The 14851-nt window shown below is 39.0% G+C and overlaps 1 protein-coding gene across 1 annotated transcript in view; it reads right to left on the bottom strand.

The window, feature by feature from the left end:
- Window positions 1-5714: 5714 nt before the first annotated feature.
- The window catches only part of mpped1 (metallophosphoesterase domain containing 1), a 56966-nt gene continuing 47829 nt past the window's right edge, over window positions 5715-14851 (bottom strand). The window contains exons 4-6 of the mRNA XM_017493891.3: window positions 14515-14630; window positions 13196-13309; window positions 5715-9239 (exon numbers count right to left, since the gene is read on the bottom strand). Coding sequence (XP_017349380.1) covers window positions 9121-9239; window positions 13196-13309; window positions 14515-14630 — 349 coding nt within the window. The 3' untranslated portion in view covers window positions 5715-9120. The remainder of the gene's footprint in view (window positions 9240-13195; window positions 13310-14514; window positions 14631-14851) is intronic.

Here is a 14851-nt window from a genome sequence, read left to right as displayed (position 1 = left end):
GGCATTGTCATGTGACCTACAACTTGCTGCCTTCTGCCATTTTTTGATTCTGACACCTCTTCCACACCAGTCCCGTTGCCTTATGGGATAGTGCAGTGTAAATTGGTTAAATACTGTAGAACCTCAGCGGAAGCAGTAGATCATCCGGATCATCCTACTGTTTTATTAAAGTGCACCTAATATGATTTTGACACGTGCCTAATTTTGTTTTAAAGGTCTCATGCCATAGATTTACACACATCCAAAGTCAAAAAACACTTTAACATGCTCATAATGTAAACTGCAGCATTACCTTTTTTCCCCCCAGTGTCACAAACGACTCGTTAAATGATTCGTTCTAAAGGATTCATTCTAAACTCCTCCTTTCAGAGAGCATACTCTGCTCTGATTGGTCAGATGTCCCAGTCTGTTGTGATTGGTCTACCGCTGTCAGCGTGTTTCAAAAAGGAAACACCCACTACCATAACGAGTTTCAGCTCCATCTGTTCGCAAGCAGCCGATGAAGACCAGAGGCGGGGCTTTTTGTTACAAACCTATGTAGGTTAGTACAGGAAGTAAAGTCTGGAATCACTAACGACTCGATTCAGCTGTTCAGAATCGATTCCTTCTTTTGGGAGTCGGTAACTCCGATTGTCGTGCGCTTTAATTTTTGGAACTTTGCAGACTTTTTAACATTCACAAACAGCTACGTATATAACACACTACATGAAATATAATATTTGAAAAACCATAATAGGTGCACTTTAACACTGAGAATTCAGACATACTACTCATTTGGCGTACTGCTTTTCACCTACTGTATAGTAGGGTAGTATGGATATTCAGATGCAGCCACAGTCTTTCCTTCACGAAATATTCAAGAGTTTACTGCACAGAACCACGAAATCGGCAGAGCTCTCTATTGAAATAAATATTATGCAAATGTGCAAGTGGGCAGAACAAGTGGCATAACTCAGGAGAGGAGATTTGGCCTTGAGTGCAGTGCAGTGACTGATAATCTGCATCCTAACATAATAACATCTATAAATTGATAAGCTATTATAGAAACTAATGTATTAGAACGAGCGGATTAATGTAATTTGATTAATCTGATTTGATCAGACCTGCGGTTATACAAAATGAATCCAAACTTTCTGACCAATCAGATTTGAGAATTCAACAGTGCAGTGATACTATTAAAAAGTGACTGGAAGTTTCTTGTCTCTACTTTCTGCAATGAAGCTAGATTGGACAGTGAGATTGGATCCAAATGCAGGTTCACTCACATCATCTGTATCAGAAAGTCAGGATCTGAATCCAAAGAGTCAAAGAGTAATGTCCATTTATACAGACCAAACAAACAAAGCCAAAAGTAAACCAGACATATTATCAAATACACAGGAAGCCTAAGTAATCAGACTCAGTTCTACACAGGTGTAATCATTTAGCACTCCAGTCAATGTGCTAGTGAGGAAGGAGCAAGATCCTCAGGGTGTGAGTGTGATACCTGTCTAATCTGGCGTGAAGTTTGAGGAGGTTGATATCTCAAATGGTTGTAGAAATGGTTATAGTTGGTTAGAGTTATGCTTTAGGCCAAAATCCGATGCTGAGGAGTTTTTTGTTCTGTTGCTTCACTCTCAGTGTGAGTCTTGGCAGTATGAGCGTCCTCAATAAGCCCCACTGCCCAACTGTGAAGCACTCTAGAGGAGGCTCAGATGCTCCACCAGCTCCTGCTGGAAAGAATTCAGCTGGGGTTAAAGGAAAATGGACCCAAATAAGATGAACAGATCTTTCGAGGAGAGCTTTGGAGGTATAACAGCAAGTAGCATTATTTTTCTTGCATAAAGACAACAGGACTTTTGTGCAGTCTTGGCTAATTTTAGGCATCACCGTGTCTTCATGCTAGCTTAAAATCTTAATCCAAGCAACCAGCAACCACAGTTCCTGCACATTTCCCTAATCTGATCAGAAAAAATGGTCTGTAATGAATTTCATTGTCGATTAGTTGGTCTATATAATGAAGCACACTGTGGCTTCAGGTCACACCACAAGCAATGAAGCTATCTGAATCAGTTCGCTCAGAAGTACTTCTATAGTTTTTAAAAAAATTTTATAAACACTACATTGTTTAATTCTTTTTTGACATACACAACTATAGATTTTTTTCTATATTGTGTGTCAAGTGGTCAAGTAGTCATTCTGCTTTCAGTTCCCAAAAGGAGTCGATTCCCTGATTCATGTGATTTGCATTGAAAAACAAGAGTGAACTCCAAAGCTTTAGTGTTGATTCCACACACACACACACACACACACACACACACACACACACACACACACAAACAATGATTCACCTTGTGCACACACAGCAAACTAAACTGAATTTCTCAACTGAGTGTATGTAAGTTGCCCTACAACTGGATGGAGCTCTCATCAACTGGAGGCTACGGCCTGTAGAGTGCTGAGGATGGTACCGCTTGAAGTACCATGGAAATGGTTTTGGACCTCAGGTTCACATGGACGTTCTCGCTGTGGTTGCTGGGACTACGGTTGCTGCGATGGCTTTGGGACTGCAATTACCACATGCAGTTTTACACTCGGGTCTCCTTTAGTGAACAGTGGACTAGATCAACAAACAGACTTCATATACAAACCATAAGGAACTTTCTTTTACTTTCACACTATCCGTTGTTACCCAGATGAGGACGGGTTTCCTTTTTAGTCTGGTTCCTCTCAAGGTTTCGTCCTCATATCATCTTAGGGAGTTTTTCCTCACCACCGTCACCACCGGTTCGCCCAATAGGGATAAATTCACACACTTAAAATCTCTATCCTGTGTTTATATGTTTCTGTAAAGCCGCTTTGAGACAATCTCCATTGTTAAAAGCGCTACACAAATAAAATTGAATTGAATTGAATTGAAGTGCATCAGTTAGCCAGACAGCTAGTGGATATTGGCTATTGGCTATTATTTTGAATGTGGCTCATCAGAATTGCAGGTTAGACTCTCTACCAGCGATTCAGATCAAAATATCCTTACTTAGTTTGAGTGTCTGATTTTGGTCAGCATAAGCAGTTGATAATATTCTCATGGCATGACTGATAAATCAGTGATTCAACAATAAAAGTTCTAATAATGACTGCTTTTTGCTCTTCAATGATTAATGGGGTGGGGTGCATGGTGTCTTAGTGGTTAGCATGTTTGCCTCAAACCTCCCGGGTTGGGGGTTTGAATCCTGCCTCTGCCTTGTGTGCACAGAGCTTGTACGTTCTCCCTGTTCTACGGGGGTTTCCTCTGGGAACTTCAGTTTCCTCCCCCAGTCCAAAGACATGTGCTGAATGGCATTTCTGAATTGTCTTTAGTTTGTGAATGTGTGTGCAATTGTGTCCTGTGTCCCCATGACCCTGTGTAGGATAAGCAGTACGGTAAACTGATAGAGGGATGATTAACAGGGTTGACAGTATCATGACTGAGTGTTAAGTGTGGAAATAGCAAATACAGAAAATGTCAAATGTACATCACCTACAGTATAATGGAGGGAAAATGTTGTTTCAGGCATGAGATGTTAAATTGATTCACATATTAATGCAAAAATAATCAGAGTTGAAGTATTTTACTGATTATACTGTATTTCAAGGTGAAGTGTAGTTATAGTGGGCTGACAGGAGCAAAAATGCTGGATTATTCTAAGTGTTGTAGAGGTTTTATTAGTGTTTTTACATACATATTTGTAAATGTAATATCACACGCAAATTGAATCATGCAAATGTACTGTATTGTAGATAGTGTCCTGTTATTTCATTAAACCTAGTTAGTTTCAGTTGATTGACTGACATGTTGTTGTTTTTTGTTTTTTTGTTGTTTTTTTTTAATCAAATGACTCATAATCAGAAATAATCATTAGATGCAGACTTGATTCCTGCAAACCACAAACTGAATCTACGTGTCCACATTATCTTCAGTAAACAGTTGTCAAACCTTGAGCTGGACATGCGACATAAAAAGAAACAAGGACCTGGTGGTGTGTTTTTTTTTTTTGTTTTGTATTATTTTATTTATTTATTTTTTTAAACACACCACCATTTAAACAGAACAGGGAACATGTTTACAAGATAATGTTTTAAATATGACGAAAATGAACAGATTTAAAAAAGAAAAAAAAAAAAAAAAAAAGAAGGAGAAGATAAACGTATTCCCAGTTCAGTTAGAGGCATAGGGCAATTTTGGATAAAGCACATTTTGGAAACCTTGCAAGTGAAAGCAGCATGAGTACGTCCGTAGAGGACTGGTATAAAAAGGGCTTTTTTTTCTCCCTCTGAATCGCAGATGACTGAAAGAAGCACTGTGTTCGAGTAAATCAGCAAAGGAAGTGGAGAACGGGTAAAAACTCAGCAGGGACCTCCCACCCCGAGGCTCTGTTCTGACACTCTTCTGATGACAGAATTGGGAGATTTCGTCTTTTTTGGCATCGCAGGAGAGCCATCGGCGAACAAAGAGCGGGGGCTGGTTTAGTATGACTCCCCATGGAGCAACTCCGTAGTGCCCTGAGCCATGTTAAAAGTGGGTGGGTAAAGCTAAACCTGGCAACCCGCATGAAATCTGCCACCTACCCAAAAATCTCTCCAAGACACAATCTGTACTAACCAGCAATGTCCAAAATCCCAGACAAAGACTGCAAAAGACAAACAAAAGATGCCATCACAATTAACGTATCATGACTAATAACATGTCGTCTTGTACCAGAAAATGTTTTTGTCTTTTGTTCAGCATGTAAGACAGTATGAACTTTCTTCTTGTCATCTTTCCCTGTGCCCTGAGGCGTTGTCATGGTGATAATATCTTACATGATAATGGGAAAGCTATATGGATGTGATTGTGCCTTGCTGAACAATTCTTTTCAGAAAAAAAAAAAAAGATAATGCTTGCTAGAGGTTATTATAAATAGGTACGCCTGTACATGTCTGTAGATTAAAAAGGACGTGGATGGCCGAGTTCACTGCAAATAAGTTTATTATTTGTCCTTATTCATGACAACGGCCAGTATTTAATCTGGCTATAATAAGACAGCCGTGAAATCTAATAAATAGGGAGCTTCAATTTTCACAGGAAGAAGTAATTCCAGGAAGAAAGGGATCTTTTTCAGAAGGGATGAGTTATGATGAGCATATGAACAGGACCAGGACATCTGTAGATCAGTGAGGCAGAACGTCATCTCTCATTACAGAAAAAGAGAGGGGGAAAAAATCACATTCATCCATCCATCCATCTTCTATACCGCTTATCCTTTTCAGGGTCACGGGAAACCTGGAGCCTATCCCAGGGAGCATGGGGCACGAGGCAGGGTACACCCTGGACAGGGTGCCAATCCATCGCAGGGCACAATCACACCCATTCATACACTATGGACACTTTGGACATGCCAATCAGCCTACCGTGCATGTGTTTGGACTGGAGGAGGAAACCGGAGTACCCGGAGGAAACCCCCGCAGCACGGGGAGAACATGCAAACTCCGCACACACAGGGCCACGGTGGGAATCGAACCCCCGACCTTGGAGGTGTGAGGCGAATGTGCTCATAAAAAAAGAAATGAATCATGTTAAAAACAAATAAATCATAAGAAAATAAACTGAATCTTGTGCAAAGAATCACGTAAAAAATTAAATAAGTATATGACTCGTGTAAAATCACGTGAAAATAAATGAATCATGTGAAAATGAATGGATAGTGGGTAAAAATCACGTGAAAATAAATGAATCGTGTAAAAATCACGTGCAGATAAATTGTAAAAATCACATGAAAATACGTGAATTGTGTAAAAAAAACATGAAAAAACATGAATTGTGTAAATAAAACACATGAAAACACATGAATCATGGGTAAAAAAAAATCGTGAAAATAAATGAATCATGTAAAAATCCGATGAAAGTAAATGAATCATAAGTAAAGAAACTGCATGTAAAAGAATCATAAAGAATCCTCTGGGACAATAAAGTAATTGTGTGTAAAAACCACCATATTCTCATGTAACATTAGTGTGACTTTTCTGTAAGACAGCATGCACTATACAGCACTCATACACTGCACTCCAGAATTATTGGCACCCATCATGACACAAGGCAAAAATCCTTGTATAAAATAAACATGGCAAAAGAAAAAAAAAGAAAAGAAAAAAAGAACGTTGAATGTTGCGAGTCTCTCACACAAACAATTTAAGAAACTAGAAACTATGTATTTTTTTCATTCCTGATTAGGGTCACGGTGTATCTGGATTCTTAAGCTACTGCTGAAAATAACCTACAATATATATAGAATTATATACAGTTTCCCACTATGTACTTCCATTGCTGAAAAACGACAGGAAGTAATGACAGGAAAGAAGTGTCCTGCAAAAACAAATGTCTCTGTCACAACAATGGCATTTTCAGACGTACCAAAAAAAAATAAAAAATACAACATTTGATATTTTTATGTATGTCTTAATGCTTTTCTTTCTATCAGTGCTGGTCGTCTATACGTTTGTTCCACAGCATTACTCAACGATTCTGGCATCCTATAGCATCGAAGTGAATCTGGCAGTGTGTTCTGGGACATTTAACACCACTCACACGCAGTATAAACCGGCCCTTTGTTCCCATCTAAAGCTATGAAATGCTTGACGTGATGATGCATGATGTTTATTTGTGCGTGAGTGTGTGTGTGTGTGTGTGAGAGAGAGAGAGGTGGAGGCTGACAGCGCATGGCATCTCAGCAGAAAAAAAAAAAAGGCTATAAAGAAAGAAACAGGTGCCTTTTACAGAGATGGAAAGTGTATAAAATGGATTGCATTAAAAAATGGTAACATAAATAAATAAATAAATAAACAAGGAAAAGGAAAACAATAAGCAAGAGACAGAAGGGAAGGAAGGGACAGGAGCAGAAAGGACAGGCGAGGAGAGAGAAGTCTTTAATAGCATAGTAAAAGCCAGCTAGGAATAAATTACAATCCATCCCGCAGGATTACTGATGTAATTATTTGAATGAAGGATTTCATTAGGATGTGCAGAAGTGTGGAAGAGCGAGGTGACCGAATGAAGGAGAGAATATGGTTTGTGCCTGTGTAAATGAGGTTTTCTCAAATAATTGATATGAAATTCAGATCCTTTTGATTGCAACAGAAAGCGGAGAAACGTTTCAATCTTACACCATGTCAGAATACGAGAAACGCCTAAAAGGCGACATGGGAGCGGATCAGGTTGTTCATGAAAAGGAAAGATTTTTTTTTTTTTTTTTTTTTTACAATGTTTTCTCAGTGTCAAGACTTTTGAGTGTTAAAAAGTAAAACAACAACAAGATCAAGATTCAGCACAAATAATGCACACCACAGCAGATTGTCTTAGAAATATCAGAACAGTATGAAAAATAGAAGACAAAAAAAAAAACAACAAAAACAACAACAACAAAACATACGGTACAATCGTTGAAGGAGCAGGACGAATTAGAAAGCTGGACTTGAAGGAAATGAAGTGCGCATATTCAAAAAGTGCTGTCAAATACACATGGAAGGAATTGAGTAAAATACAAACCGGGGTGCTGTTAGAGGAAAATAATCAGTGACGAAGAGGTGTGATGTGGCTCGAAACAAAGCAACCTGGAGTGTTTTATTTCTCTTATATGCACCACAGCGATTTATCAACCATTACAATCTTTTACCAATTAAAGAACGACACGTTGTACTCTGAATCTCTTTTCACAGCAGTTACATTCCATGTCCTGAAACGTCCACAAAACAAGTTATTTCCTCTTAGCACTTATGTTATAGCAGCTATAAATAGTTGTTCCCTCACCAGCCTCTCTCTCTCTCTCTCTCTCTCTCTCTTTTCCCCTCTCTCGATGTTAATAAGACAAAATAAACGTAATAAAAATTCCTTCCATGAATGCTAAATAAATGTCTCCTCAGAAAGAGAAAACTTCACCACATCAATTATCCGTCCTTTTATGTAGAGCGTCCATCGTACGAGTCCCTGTGGAAGTCGTTACTATAGAAATGACCAATCAAGATTCGAGAATTCAACAGCACTGTGGTAAAAACAAAAACAAAAACAAAACAATATGGCACACCAATTCAGACTCCAAGCCTTTACATAATCATCCAAATGCTGTTCTCTGTCTTCCTTTTCTTTATTCAAGCTAGGGCCCTACATTTTCCTTCCTGGCCACTCGAAGAGCGTTTTTGACTCGATTCTCTCTCACACATGCTCGTCTGATTCATACACTTATTCATCCATGTTTAAAAAAAAAAAAAGACGAAACAAAAGACCACTTTATTTCATTGTAAATATAACAATAACCATAATCAGACCTGTCAAACACATGAAAGTAAACAATGAAAGTAGGAGGAACGTTAAAAAAAAAAAAATTGTTATAGGCGCGATCTTGTAGAGCAATGCATTCTCGTGAGACAAAAAGTGCACTTTGAGCATTTTCAGATGAGAAATAGTGAATTAAAATATCTTAATGACATATTTAATAAGCACTCGGCAAAAAAGAAACGTGTTGCTACAAACTCACTCACATCGTACGTTTTACAATAAAACAAATAACAGAAGCATAGAAATGGAGAATTGTTTCTCTTTCTTTTTTTATACAACAGCAACTGTACATTAGATTTTCAGTGTCTGATTTGGAGGTCCTCTCTGTACAGCACTGAAGAACTAGATCGGGAACAACGAGGCTGGAAATGGACACGTGCGTCAGATCAGATCACATCAGATTAGATCCGATCAGCGCACAGGCCTTTCTAACCTTCTCCGATGTGAAGTAATTAAAAGGTCAGATGTTCTTATGGGGCTTCCAGAGTTTCGCGTCTTACGCGGTCCATATGATGGTTGTCCCGGTGTGTGTCCACCATTAACAAACAAGAGGCATTGTCACAACATTTCAAGTGCAATGAAAGCGTGAGAATCACTCAGTAAATGAGGCAGTAGCAAAGTCAGGATTTGAGAACAGAATATGGCACAAAGACAGATTCAAATCTTCCAGAGTAGCATCTCTCTCACTCTCTCTTTCTTTCCCTCTCTCTCTGTAATATGTACACAAAAGAGCACCCAAATACACTTAAAAATGAACCCTGATTTTGGGAAGTGTGGGGCGGGGCTGAGTTCAATCACGAGCTCCTGGGATTGGGCAGGTCAAAGACGATGGGCGGGTTCATGGGCTGAAAGTTGACTGTGCAGGCGGAGGCATTAATAAATGTAGTGGTTCCATCCGTCATCATGCCATAACCTAACAAAACAAACATACACACAGACATAAGCAAGCGAAATACATTAAAGGTATAGTCAGCAATTTCGATAGCCCCTCCCTTCAGTGTTTCCTCATCCGCAACACACATGCTGGACTGTTGTGCTGAGTAAGACTCGGAATTGTGTCATTTTCGACTTCAAGCAACAAAGTGTGTAAAAAAACATGGATGCCAAGCGGATATTATATCTGTATATTGATGGATCTAAAACGAATAAAGTATATACAGTATAACTCATTTAAAAATAAATAAAGAAGAGCTACTTTGTTTACTGTTGATGTTGTGAGCAGCCATGCTGATTTCATATCATTTGTGTATAACTTGGGGTTGAGTACTTATTCCGAGTTGAGAGGGTGTTTTCTTTTTGTTTCTAGTCCGAGTCAGGAGTTTTATTCGATCAAAGTTCTAGTATAAGAAACAGAGATTTCCGAATGGACAAACATGACTGACACATGCCTCCTTGTCGTCAATGGTTGGTTGTTGGTGGTTCACATCATTTGCTTCTTTCACCTGGTGCACTATAGAGAGTTTCTCCACACTATTCTCAAAATGCGATTTAACCCACTGTATAAACTTGAGGGAATCAAAATGAGCGGTCTAAAAGTCACAGTTATTTGTCAGTTTGTGTAGCGGAAATACGACAGCACTGACAGCGTTCGTGTAAGGAATGTAACACGATGGGGTGTGGAGTTATTTTTACCACCCTGAAGCTGATTCATTTCTTCTAACGGCATGTCCTGAAGTGTTTTATTCCTCTAGTATCACCACAAATTAATTACAGTTAAAGCTGATCTGACAAATAAACAAAATTCTGTCTACACACACACACACACACACACATATATATATATATATATATATATATATATATATATATATATATATATATATATATGTGTGTGTGTGTGTGTGTGTGTGTGTGTAATATTATAATGTAATATTATTTCAGATCATGCAGGGTGAATCATATCATGCATGCCAGAATTATGACAACATGACAACTGATATAATACAAGAAAAAAAAAAATCATACAGCTTTGAAAAAAACCGAACTTACTGCGTTCATGTGAGTTTACGCATGATTACGGATATTCATGGTTCACGTGTGAGTGACAGACGGTTTATGCAGATGACTGGAGAATACGCTGGAGGATGACTGCAGGATGTATGGATCTAATCCTGAGCCTGAACACTGGATTAGAACTGAATCAGATTTGACATTTTTTCCCCAATTCAGTCCACTGAAATACAACAATCAGCCATTACATTAAAACCACTGACAGGTGACGTGTGATGCTCTGGGTAATGTTCTGCTGGGAAACCTAGGATCCTGGCATTCATGTGGACGTTACTTTGACACGTACCACCTACCTAAACACTGTTGCAGACACTGTAAAAATGTACAGGAATGGATTGATACACATGACAAAGAGTTCAAGGTGTTGACCCGGCCTCCGAATTCCCCAGATCTCAATCCGATCCAACATCTGTGGGACGTGCTGGACAAACAAGTCTGATCCATGGAGGCCCCACCTCACAACTTACAGGACTTAAAGGATCTGCCGCGAACGTCTTGGTACCAGATACCACAGCACACCTTCAGAGGTCTTGTGGAGAAGGGTCAGAGCTGTTTAGGCAGCACAAGGAGGACCTACACAATATTAGGCAGGTGGTTTTAATGTTATGGCTGATCAGTGTATAGTATGTTATGGTGTGAATATGTGTGATATTAACTGACATGGAAAACAAATCATGCTTCTGAAAATAATATATATATTGTAAAGCACCCTGCCAAAACGCTTACCGTGAGACTGTACGAGTGCAGGATGTGTATCAGCGTATACTCAAAGATTTAATATCAGAAGGCATATTAAGAATCAGAAAACTGCTAGTCAGCACCAGTATTCTGAATATGAAAAACTGATGCTAAAAATAAAATAAAAAAAAAAAAAAGCGTCAGTGATATACTGGCCCAGAACTTCAGACTAGTATCGGATTAAGACTTGAAAACGTTTCCCATCCGATTCGCTGATGGATTTTCTGCAGTGAACGCATGTCTTGTTGCAGACGGCTGCTCGGTGACTGATATCGATTGGTATTGCATTAAAGATTAAAAATTGAGCTAGTAAAAAGGTGAAATAAAAGACAGCCAGAGCTCCCCCTCTCCAACTCATTCACAATTCAGTTTTACTCGAACGCTATAAATATTACTGCAGCGGAGAGAACAGCAGAGACACTTGCTCACAGTACAGGCATACACATAAATAATTTATACCCTCCCTTTAGGCATAATTAAGGTCTTTTTTTTTACGATTCTTTGTAACATGATTACAAATGAAAGTGAATTCATTTGCCAGAACACACCCTCAGATCACAAATTCATAACATAATAACAAAACAATGAAACCTTTTAACTAAACTACAACTCAAAGTGACAGATTTGACCTTGCCCATTTTCTGCCAGCTTTACTGAAGGACATTTTGAAGCTCGGAGCTAATTCAATTCTGTGTAAATATGGAAATCTGGAGCTTAATGGAGTGTGTTTGAGCTCACGGCAGATCAGGCCGAGTAAAATACTGTAGCAGAACCAATAGAAAAATTCCAAACTGGCTGTAGTTCAACAACTCTAGTTTTCAAAACCTGAAATATTGCAGCTTTCATCCAATCACGTTCGTTTATGTAAATGATTTGGCTTGAGGTAGCTTATCGAGAAAGCGAGGTTTCACGTACTTCCAGCGATTTTTTTTAGTTCATTTCCCCTCTCTGCCGTGATTAGTGAACTGATGACGTGGCTTGTTAAAAAAATCAAAGTCGACAATGAGATCAGGTTTAAAGATGATTGGACAGAGTTCAAAACTGCGGTCTCGTCGGTTCAGAGACTGTGGCGCGAGGCAAAAACGGTAATGTGAAGCACCACAACAACACTAAACATAAACACATCAAACATAGTTCATGACCTTTTATTTATAGTCGTGAACTTATCCAGAGTCTGCAACGTTTCTAACAACAACCGCAAAGGAAAAATCATAGCAAGCAGGGCGTAAAAACAGAAATTTACCACAAAAATCTGAGCGTATGACGGTAAAGGAGCTTTTTTATTTCCTCTGGTGTTCCTCTGTGCCGAAAAACTGTAATAATCCACTGAGGTAAAAGTTTGGTGTGATATTGTTCTTAATAATATGCAATTACACACTCTTTTTTTTTTTTTAACCAAACTCAGAGACCACATTCCCGCCCACTTGTTTTTAATTGGCTCACAAGAGCAAGGTCTGTCGAATTCAAATTACAACTAAAGCGCCATCAGATGCCAGTGTGCTTCTTCCATGTCGCATGTCCTTTCCCCTTCAGTGAAGCTGTGAATTTGATTTAGTTTTCAGGTGTCACCGGTATCGCCGTAGCAATGGGTCAGAAATAGTTAACAGCTACACTGTAGATGTTGGCACTATTGAGGTAAGAGGTAACCGTTCGATCAGTTACTAGTTAGTCACTTATCCAGAGTTTTATGTAGTTCCATGTTCCTAAATTGGGAAAATTCTATTATAATCCTACTCAATTGGGTAGAAAGTCCTAATACAGGTTTACAATTTGTTTTTACCCATTATTTTACCTACACACTGTGAGCATTTGATATTTAACAGTAACCAAACTTTTTTTTTTTCTTCCCAAATTTGGTCTCGGTAATTCCCAGCCACGAGCCAGCTCTCTCCAATCATACAACAACTACCAACTGGGTAGGGTGAAGATGTACACGTGCTTCCTCCGAGACATGTCCCCATCTTTTCAAACTGCTGCTCACACTGCATCACAAGGGAGTGTACTGCACCCGGAGGAAAGCGCTATCTGCCCTCTTCCGCATACACGAGCTCACATACGCCCACGCTCGGCTAGTGTCGCTGTGAAACTAACTGAATTTTTACTTTACATGTGGAACTTTACCTTCGTGTATGTGTCCAAAGACATGTAATTTGGGTTGGACTCTTCTCTGCACCGTGTTCAGCAGCTCCATGCAGCCAACACGCTGCATTTTCCTCGGCACCCAGTCTAGAAAACCTGCATTAACACACATCACAGCGTTATTACAGCGAAAACGCTCAGCTTGCTTCCTCAAGACATCAAAATAAATAGCAAATTCTCCATTTTTCAGGTGAAAACAGATGTTTTTAATTTGTTGGGGGTTTTTAATTTTTTTTTTTTACCGTAAATCTTATTCCCATTAGTCCAAGTACAGACGTAGCTTATGTAATCATTCGTTTCCTGGAATTCTGTTGTTTAATAACGTTGTTCATCTGCTGTTTTTCTCAAAACAACTCATTTTCCAATTTTTACGGTTTGTTCAATAACTTCCGCATAATCTTATTCTTATTATCTTAAAATGATTTGACTTTAAGTGATGTTTTATACGTAACTCTGTGCGAAAGTAATGTAAATAACACAGAAATCTAAATTAAATAACGTTGGTAAAACGCTACAGGAACGTCAGAGCACCGGGTGTGTTAACAAAACAAAACAAAAAAAAAAGAAAGAAAGAAAAGGATTTCTATCATACGCAAAATGTGTTGGATTCAATTATTTTAGTACAAATAAATGAAATAAGGTAAAATAAAGTAAAATAAAAAAAAAATAAATAAATAAATAAATAAAAACTTTTAGGGGATGATACCCGAATAAAAAAAAATTACATTATATTAAAAAAAATAATAAATAAATAAAACTAAAAACAAACAAGCGAATAAATAAGTGGCTCGTAGACAGTGTATCCGGATATATTATTCGTCCGGATATATTATTATAACACAAATCTCAAGTGATGCAAATGCAGACGGTCTGATTTCCAGTCATTGGTGAACGTATGCATGCACACACGCCTCAGAGCACACACACACACACATCTCATGAGAATTAAGCCTTTGTCACACACTCCAAAGGCCCAAGGGCTAGGTGTCTTAAAATGCAGCTGTCTTTATAGAGAAACTTTCCCCCCCTCCCATATATATGTATATGCGTGTGTGTGTGTGTATGCGTGTGTTTTATTGTGTGCAGAGGGATTTGCCGCACTGCGAACAGCGTCTTGATGCTGCATGCTTTAGCAGCCTGCTGTAGCCACTCCATCTGGCAAAGCCCTCAAAGCAAATGTGTGTGCGTCGACGTGTGTTTCAGTGGAAACAAACTCGCAGGAGAAAGTCATGAAGAAGTGTGTACCTGTATATATATATATATATATATGTGTGTGTGTGTGTGTGTGATTAGTGACTCACCCAGAGGAGGGCAGTGTGTGAGCAGAATGTCAGTGGAGTCGGGGATCTGGTTCCACTTGTCCAGCAGTGCTTGCCCTCGAGGAAGATTGAAACCCCAGCCGTAGTACCACGGCTGCCTGCCTCGGGGGAACACAGAGAGAGACAGGGGGAAAATATGTTTAATACACAGTGTGTCGATGCAAAACCATCTTAGAGAAGCGTAAATGATATCATCATCCTCTGCTTTATTAATAATATCCACGTCTAGGTCACCGTGATGCTGGTAATGCTGGGTAACGACAACATGGAGGGGTTCGTACAGTAGTTTGCATCAGCTGTTGGTTGTTTTCCTATAACC

The sequence above is a fragment of the Ictalurus punctatus genome, chromosome 19 (genome assembly GCF_001660625.3).
Source record: "Ictalurus punctatus breed USDA103 chromosome 19, Coco_2.0, whole genome shotgun sequence".
Classification (NCBI taxonomy): Eukaryota; Metazoa; Chordata; class Actinopteri; order Siluriformes; family Ictaluridae; genus Ictalurus; species Ictalurus punctatus.
Note: the sequence above shows the minus strand (reverse complement) of the source record. Positions and strands in the feature narration are given on the sequence as shown.